The sequence below is a fragment of the Musa acuminata genome, chromosome BXJ1-2 (assembly GCF_036884655.1).
Source record: "Musa acuminata AAA Group cultivar baxijiao chromosome BXJ1-2, Cavendish_Baxijiao_AAA, whole genome shotgun sequence".
Classification (NCBI taxonomy): Eukaryota; Viridiplantae; Streptophyta; class Magnoliopsida; order Zingiberales; family Musaceae; genus Musa; species Musa acuminata.
This window is the reverse complement of record NC_088328.1, coordinates 15,169,334-15,178,058: the sequence shown is the minus strand read 5'-3', so window position 1 is coordinate 15,178,058 and position 8,725 is coordinate 15,169,334. Positions and strand designations below refer to the sequence as shown.

Sequence of the window (8,725 nt, the reverse complement as noted above, 5' to 3'; positions counted from 1 at the left end):
AAGCCTCCCATTGTCCCTTAGGACCATCAAAAGAGAGAACGGGTTAGAGAGAACGCCTCAAACGGGATCCACAAGCAAACATGTCCGAAAAACACTTCATAGACAATGCAAATTACAAACAGACTTTACAAGCTCTGAACAGTGGCACAACAAAGGGTAAAATGGTCCATTACAGACCGAAAAGCTCTCACACGTGTCCACATGACACAACCTTTATTTACAAGCCTAAAGAGGCCACCACCCAACTAAAATGGGACTTATAAGCCTTCGGCCGCCCCTTTACATTCTGTACAGGGCATGAACATGCCAAAAGACACGGACACACATAAGCATTACATCCAACATCTTGTTGAGAAGTTTGTCCGTGACATGATGGGCGAGCTTTCAGAAGGCCAACCTTCTGACCGGTTGGTAGCCCGCTGGGGGGGGCTAACTCGCGGGACCCGGGTGTGGGCCGATGGGGAGACCGCAGCCGCGTTCATCCGAGGGGGGCTGCACCCCGATCACGAGATATATACTTTGTCATCGGATGTCCTGCTTGGTAGATCCGTGAAGTCGCTGTTGTGGGTAAGTGTTCCGCTGTTGGTTTCCGACCTATGGTACGAGCGAGGGTTGTTCTGACTTTCCTTTTGCAGGGCCAGCACTACGCGATGGCGTTGGCAGATCGCGTTCGCGACGTAGGTCGGGCCCTGGGCATTTTGTGCGACCGCAACGCCGAGTTACGCAGGCAGCTCGAGGAGGTTCGCGCAGAGGCGGCTCCGGAGGCGGTCGCGGCAGCCGAGCAGCGCTCCTCGGAGCTCGAAGCAGAGGTGACGCGCCTCCGGACTGAGGCAGGGGCGACCGACCAACGCATGTCGGCGCTGGAGGCTGAGGTCCTTCGCCTGAGGTCCGAGGCGAAGACGGCTGAGGAGGAGAAGGACAATCTCCGAGGGCTCCTGGGGGAGGCGCAGTCCGAGGCTTGCCTGGTCCGAGGGGAGGTGGCCGCCCTGACCCAGCGGTTGGAGGGTGCCCTGGCCGATGCGAATGGGGCCTCGGAAGCTCTGGCGGCTGAGCGGGAGCGGCGGCCAGAGAAGGAGAAGGAAATAATTGAAGCTTATAAGCGATCCTCAGGCTTCTAGCTCGGGCTGGTTCGGTCGGGGCAGGTCACCTACGAGTATGGGTACCGGATTGCCCTGGGCCGGTTCCAGACGCGCCATCCCGGGCTGGAGGTCGAGGTGGATCCGTTTGTCTCGCACCCCAAGGACTTGGATGTGGATATGCTGGAGGAAGTTCCTTTCGACGATGGCGTCGGGGGTTCCGACGATTAGGACAGTCTTGAGGTCGGCTCTACTGAGCTGTTATCGAGTCCTGTAACCTTCTTTTGTAATCTTCGAGTCCTGTCGCAGTCGAGTCTTGTAATTCCATGCTTCAGAAATAAAGAGGTCTTTTCCCAGCATGTCTTTAAGCTTCAAAAATTGCAAAGCTTCGACTTGGAAGAGAAACCATGGGTATTTACCTCAGACAAAGAACTTTTTAAGGTTCTGGACATTCCATGTTCTCGGTAAGGAGGAATCGTCCATCGCTGTGAGCCGATAGGTACCCGGTCGGACCACCCTGGTGACCCGATAAGGTCCCTCCCACTTGGGGGCTAGCTTCCCCCTCGTTCGGGTCGGGTCACTGACCTCGGCCCTTCGTAGGACTAGATCGCCCAACCTGATCGGTCGGGGTCGCACCTTTCTGTTGTAGATCCTTACGACGGCTCTCTGGTGAGAGAGGGCCTTTAGGTGCGCGTCGGCGCGTCGCTCCTCGAGCACGTCGAGGCTGGCGCGAAGTCCTTGGTTCGAGGCTTCCTCGTCGTAGCTCCTTGTCCGAAGCGTGGCGACAGCCATCTCGGGCGGTAGGACAGCCTCGGTTCCGAACGTCAAGCTGTACGGGGATTCTCCTGTCGTAGTCTTGGGAGTGGTGCGCAGCGACCACAGCACACTGGGGAGCTCGTCCGTCCAGGTCGATCGGGCCGCAGACACTCTTCTTCTGAGGCCATCCAAGATGGATCGGTTGGTTACCTCGGCCAACCCGTTCGTCTGAGGGTGGGCCACCGAACTGAACCTCAGTTGAATGCCATGACCGGCGTAGAATTCCCGAAACCTTGTGCCAGCGAACTGAGGTCCGTTGTCAGTGATGATGGCCTTGGGCAACCCGAACCGAGTTACCGGGTTCTTCCACACGAATTTCTCCATTTGCTGTTCCGTGATCGTCGCTAGTGGCTCGGCCTCGACCCACTTTGTGAAGTAGTCTACTCCTACAATTATGTACTTCCGCTGTCCAAAAGCCGGTGGGAAGGGGCCGAGGAGGTCCAGCCCCCACTGCGCGAATGGCCATGCGCAATCGATGGGGCTGAGCGGGACCGCGGGCTGTCGGGGTGCGCGGGCGTGTTGCTGGCACGATCTGCACCGCTGTACGTAAGCTTTCGCGTCCCGGCACATGGTCGGCCAGTAGTAGCCTTGGCGGAGTATTTTGTGCGCCAAGGTTCGCCCGCCGATGTGCTCGCCGCAGACCCCCTCGTGGGTTTCGGTTAGGACCGTCCGGGCTTCGTCAGGCTCCAAGCATCATAGGAGGGGATAGGTGAAGGACCGTTTGTAGAGGCGGTCACACTCCTCGGTGTACCATGCATGCGTGCGACGCAGGCGCCGAGCCGCGCCTTCGTCGAGGGGAAGGGTTCCATCCCTCTTGAAGCGCAGTAGCTCTTGCACCCACGTGATCGGCGTGCTGCTCGGGGCCGTAGTTGCTATTTCGATGGTGCGGGCAGGGAGCTCCTCAACCTCCGTCCCCGCTTCAGGGGTTGGTCTCGACGCCAGCTTGGCCAGCGCGTCGGCTCGCTCGTTTTCCTCCCTCGGAACATTAGACAGCGTAAAGTAATGGAACTTGGCGGTTAGGTCCCTTACCCGGGCTAGGTATTTCGCCATGGTTGTGTCCCTAGCTTCGTACCCGCCGTTGAGCTGCTCGGCCACAAGTTGCGAGTCGGTGTGGACGTGTATCGCGTCCACCTGCATCTCGAGGGCCAGCCTTAGTCCCGCCAGGAGCGCCTCATACTCCGCCTCGTTGTTGGTGGCTTTAAACCAGAAGCGGAGGGAGCGCTCAAACGAGCGTCCGTCGGGGGCGAGGAGAACCAGCCCCGCGCCGGCGCCCCTTGAGTTGGTCGAGCCGTCGACGTGTAGGGTCCAAGCCTCGGGAGCCTGCTCGAGATTTACATCTTTCGTTTGAGTCAGCTCCGCAATGAAGTCGGCTACCGCCTAGGCCTTGATGGCGGTCCTGGGCAGGTATCTTATGTCGTGTTCGCCGAGCTCCACCGCCCATTTGAGGAGTCGTCCTGCAACATCGAATTTTGTTAAGACCTGTCGGAGAGGTTGGTCGGTGACGACTTCCACCGGGTGCGCTTGGAAGTAGGGGCGCAACTTCCGAGCCGAGAGCACCAAGGCAAGCGCGAGTTTCTCTATCGGCGGGTAACGCTCCTTAGGTCCACTCAGGACGTGGCTGACGTAGTAGATCGGGAGCTGTTGGCCGGGGCTTTCCTTGACCAGCACAGAGCTGACTGCATGCGGGTAGGCCGCCAAGTAGAGGGCCAGCTTCTCACGGGGGGAGACGGAGGCGAGCCGGGGAAGGCTGGCCAGGTGCTGCTTCATCTGTTTGAAAGCCTCCTCGCATTCTGACGTCCACTGGAAGTTCTTCGGGCTTTTAAGCGCCTTGAAGAATGAGAGGCAGCGATCGCCTGATCGGGCGAGGAAGCGAGACAGAGCGACCAGTCTGCCGTTAAGTCGCTGCAGGTCTTTAATCGTCCGGGGGGACTGCATATTGATTATTGCCTGAACCTTCTCCGGGTCGGCGTCGATTCCTCTCTGGTGTACAATGAACCCTAGAAACTTCCCGGAGGTGACGCCGAAAGCGCACTTTGTGGGGTTGAGCCGCATGCCGAACTTGCGCAGCGTGGCGAAGGCCTCGGCCAAGTCGGCAAGGTGCGTTCCGGCCTCTCGGCTTTTCACAATCATGTCGTCCACGTAGACTTTCATGTTCCTCCCGATCTGATGGGCGAACATCTTGTTTACCGTCCTCTGGTATGTGGCTCCAGCATTCTTTAGCCCGAACGACATGACCTTGTAGAAGTACACCCCTTGACCGGTGAGGAAGGCCGTGTGCTCTCTGTCTTCGGGCGTCATCCTGATCTGGTTATACCCTGAGTAGGCATCCATAAAAGAGAGTCGCGCGTGACCGGCCGTCGCGTCGACCAGCTGGTCGATCTTTAGGAGGGGGTAGCAGTCTTTAGGGCATGCATTGTTGAGGCTGGTATAATCAACGCACATCCTCCAGCTTCCATTGTGTTTTTTCACGAGGACTACATTGGACAGCCATTTAGGATATTTGGCTTCTTCTATGAAGCCCGCGGCCAAGAGCCGGTCCACCTCTTCTTGTATGGCGTGTTGTCGGTCTGGGGCCTGGCGCCGGGGCTTTTGCTTCACTGGTCGAGCGTCAAGCGGGATGTTGAGATGATGTTCAGCAACCTCGGGGCTGACACCCGTCATGTCTGATGGGGACCAGGCGAAGATGTCGGCATTTTTCCGTAGGAGACCGACGAGCTGCTCCCGTTCCCGCTCAGGTAGCTCTGATCCGATCTTGACCGTCTGGTCCGGCCAAGCTTCCCGCAAAGGAACGTCCGTAGTGGATCCCTTCGGCTCGGGATGAGGAGCCAGTTTTTTCGCTTCCCGCGGATCTTCCAGGGACGACTCGGTCCTGGCTCTCTTGCCCAACGTAACGAAGGTGAGGTAGCACCGCCTGGACTCTCGGGGGCTTCCTGTGACTTCCCCAACTCCAGCACGGGTTGGGAACTTGATGGTCTGGTAGTAGGTCGAGACAACGGCTCTGACCTTATTGAGGGTCGGCCGACCAAGTATGGCATTGTAAGCAGTGGGGAGGTCGACCACCAGGAAGGTGGTCATCACCGTCTTCGACCTTAGCGGGGTCCCCAGGGTCAAGGGCAAAGTAATAGCCCCCAGGGGCGATATTGAATCTCCCGTGAAACCGGTGAGCGCCGAGCACATTGGGCTTAGATTTTCCCTAGCCCAGCCCAGCTTCTGGAAGGCATCGAGGTAGAGTATGTCGGCCGAGCTCCCCGTGTCGACCATGATCCTCCTCATTTGCGCGTTGGCTACCCTGGCCGATATCACCAAGGCGTCGTCGTGGTCGGGTCGCTCGGCAGCTCCGGTTGGGAAGGTGATCTCGGGCTCGGGCTCGTGTCCCGAGGCTTCGTCGGGAGCGGCCCGGGCGTACGCCTTCCTGCCCGACATGGAACCTCCTCCGGATGCGGGGCCCCCGGCTATCACATCAATGTGTCGCTCGACGGGGCCCTCTGGGCGAGGCGACTGCTCTTTGTTCGGCCGGAGGTACTGGCCGAGATGACCTCTGAGGATGAGCTCCTCGATTTGTCTCTTCAACTCGTAGCACTGCTCAGTGTCGTGCCCGTGTTGTCGATGGAATCGGCAATACTTTGAACGGTCTGCGAGCTCCCGCGGGTTCCTCATCGGGTGAGGGTCCCTGAGCAGCCCCTTTCCCCTCTCGTGTAGGAATATTTCAGTCCGGGAAGAATTCAAGGCGGGAAGAGGAGGCCTCGGGTCAGGTCTGTCCAACTTTCGCCGGGAGGCGGCGGGTTGCTACTGTCGGGGCGGCTCTGACTTGGCCTTTTTGTGCTCCTCCTGCTTTCCAGCCATCCAGGTTTCCGCGGCGATAAACTGACTGGCACGCTGGAGCATCTCGGGGACCGCGGCGGGGGGCCGCTCCACGAGCGACCAGAAGAACCTGGAGGGCCGCAGGCCAGTCATGAAGGCTTGCATCAAGAGAGAGGGGTGAGCATCCGACAATCCACGGATTTGTGTCGTAAATCGGTTTACAAAATGGGAGAGGGGCTCATCCTCCTTCTGGTTGAGCCCCAGGAGCAACGCCATGGACGGCTTTGGTCGGGCGTACGCCAGGAAGTTAAGCTCGAAATCCTTGGCGAGCTGATCGAAGGAGGCGATGGTCCCTGGCTTCAGGCCGCTGTACCATGTGCGGGCTGGTCCCCGCAAAGTCGTTGGGAACGCCCCGCACATCAGGGCGTCTGAAGTCCCGAATAGCGCCATCTGGGCGCGAAAAGCGGCCACGTGGTCCGCTGGGTCGGCGGCGCCATCATACGCGTCCAGCGAAGGGAGGCGGAAGTGCGGCGGGATTGCCTGATCTTGTATCTTGGGGATGAACGGAGATCCTTGGTGTCCGTCCGCTCCGAGCTCTCCCTTTGACTTACGAACTTCCTGTTGTACCTCGTCAAGCCTTTGACTGACGAGGCGCAGCTGAGCCCGTAGGGCACTTGCCGAATCGGCGGTCGGGGCCTCGGGCTCGGGACGGCTCGCCGTGTCTTCCGCTTCCCGGCTCCCGGGCCGAGCTGTGGGGTTTCGAGGTGAGCCAGGAAGCTCTGGGAGTGGTACGTGGGTCCGGGCAGGAGTCTCCCGCTGTTGTGGAGTTCGTGTCGCATGCGGAGGAGTTCGCTGGGAGGCGATAGTCTGCACCATGCTTGTCAAAGCTCGGACCTGGTGGGCGAGGTCATGAAAGGCCTTGGGTGACACTTGCGACGGGTCGGCGGGTGCACCGCCGGGGGGCGACAAGCCTGGGTCGTTGAACAGTTGCCAGTAGCGTTCTGATACCGCTGTGGGGCGTTCGTCGTGGGTTTCGTCACACGGGGGACGCTCCCCTAAGTCGGGGAGCTCAGCACTTGAGGATCCGCCGAGGCGGATTCGCTGATCGCCTGACATTTGGACAGGCCCTCCTTGTAGCGCCAATCTGTTACGGTAAGTAACTTTTTTAGCCGTGACCTCGGGGTCGACGCGGCTGGTTCCGGGCTCCAAATGGCTGGGATCAGACGTGGCTCCCCTTGGGATGTTGCGGTGGCTGATGCAGGGGATCTGGCTGGAAAGTTCTGCAACACCAAGTGGATTCAACGGCGGTCGAGTACCTGTGCACAGGCCGGGTCGGATGCTCGGCCCGACCCCTCCGACGATCAAGTCAGTGATGGCGGAGAGGAGTTTTGGAGTGAGATCGCCCCCCTTGCCCGTTGGGAGCCAGGGGGTATTTATAAGTGGGTTTGATGTTACCTGATGTGCCATCCTGCCGGGGCAGGGTCGTACCTCTGACGGCGTCTGTCGTCGTCGTGGACGTCGCGTGGAAGGCAGAGCTGCCGCAGGGTATGGGGGGTGCCAGTCAGCGCCTTCGCCTGCCTCGGCCGGCCACGAGGGGTCAGCCGAGGAGGTTGTTCGGGTACGGTGGGTGTGGGTGCGTGTCGTGTCGTTGTTAATGCTCGTTCTGGGGCAGTGTGCCGCACAGGGTGTCCGACGTGGGGGTGTATTACGTCAAATCCGGGGTGTTATGTCAAATCAGTTTTTTACCCCTATCAAAGAGTATATGAATAATCTTAAAAAGATCTTTCTTATTTTGAGGCGGCAAAAGCTTTATGTTAATCTCAAGAAGTGTGATTTCTTTACTCCTAGTGTGGTGTTTTTGGAATATATTATTTCAAAAGATTGGATCATGATGGATTAAAGTCGGTAGAGGCTATTCTTAATTGGCCAACACCAGCTGATTTGTCTGATGTGAGTAGTTTCTATGGCTTAACTTTCGTTTACAAAAGATTTATCAAGGGTTTTAATTCTATTGTTGCTCCAATTATTGAATGCCTGAAATGTGATAAATTCAACTGGACTAGTGAGGTTGATGATGCTTTTGAACTATTAAAAAGAAAGGTGACCGAAGCTCCTATCTTAGTTCTGCCTAATTTTTACAAAGTCTTTGAGGTTGAATGTCGTGTCTCTAATATGGGTATTGGTGTTGTTTTGAGTCAAAAAGGAAAGGCCATTACCTTTTTTGGTGAGAAGTTGAATGATACAAGAAAGAGATATTCTACCTATGATAAGGAATTCTATACCATTTATAGAGCCTTATCTCATTGGTGTCAATATCTTTTTGCCAAGTCATTTGTCCTATATTCTGATCATGAGGCATTGAAGTCCATTAATCTCTAGCACAAGCTAAACAAGAGGCATGTAGTTTTGGTAGAGTTCTTGCAATCTTATAACTTTACTATCAAGCACAAATTTGGTGTTCAAAACGTAGTTGCCGATGCATTTAGTAGAAAGCATTTGTTATTATAAGTCATGGAAGTCAAAGTGGTTGGATTTGAAACATTCAAAAATCTCCACGAGAATGATATGAATTTTAGCTCAATATGGTAGAATTTCAAATTAGGTTCTTTTCAGTAATTTTCTATCTTTGATGGTTTTCTTTTTCGAGCTAATGCCATAGTGCATTCTATCTTGTTCTTTGAGACAAGTAATTCTGACTGAAGTTCATAGTGGTGTATTAGGAGGATATTTCAGTAGGGATAAGACTCTAGTTCTTGTTCAATTAAATTTCTATTGGCCTAAGATGTTTAGAGATGTGGAGGGACTTGTGAAACAATGTTGAGTGTGTTATTCGACAAAAATAAGAAGTCAAAATTCTGGTTTGTACACTCCATTGCCAGTGCCTAGATATCTATGAGAGGATGTGAGTCTTAACTTCATTTTGAGACTCCCAAGAACTCAAAGGAATAATGATTCCATCATGATTGTCTTTGATAGATTTTCAAAGATGTCTTACTTTGTTCCCTGCAACAAATCAAATGATACCTCTTATA

General features: G+C 55.7%; 1 protein-coding gene across 1 annotated transcript; it reads right to left on the bottom strand.

Annotated features, from left to right (window-relative positions):
* Nucleotides 1-2,585: 2,585 nt before the first annotated feature.
* LOC135594793 (uncharacterized) lies at nt 2,586-5,165 on the bottom strand. The gene is made up of 3 exons (XM_065085305.1): nt 4,371-5,165; nt 3,372-4,271; nt 2,586-3,212 (listed from the first exon to the last, which is right to left on the bottom strand). Exons 1-3 carry the CDS (start codon nt 5,163-5,165, stop codon nt 2,586-2,588), a joined length of 2,322 nt encoding a protein of 773 aa, XP_064941377.1.
* Between the last annotated feature and the right edge of the window lie 3,560 nt (nt 5,166-8,725).

Bases quoted from the DNA above. Each gene is read 5' to 3' on its own strand.
- LOC135594793 (XM_065085305.1), bottom strand. From the start codon at position 5,165: ATGAGGAGGATCATGGTCGACACGGGGAGCTCGGCCGACATACTCTAC. The intron at 4,272-4,370 runs GTAGTCCTCGTG...CCCCTCCTAAAG, and splicing joins ATCCTAAATGGCTGTCCAAT to ATCGACCAGCTGGTCGACGC. The intron at 3,213-3,371 runs GTCTTAACAAAA...AATCTCGAGCAG, and splicing joins CCGACCAACCTCTCCGACAG to GCTCCCGAGGCTTGGACCCT.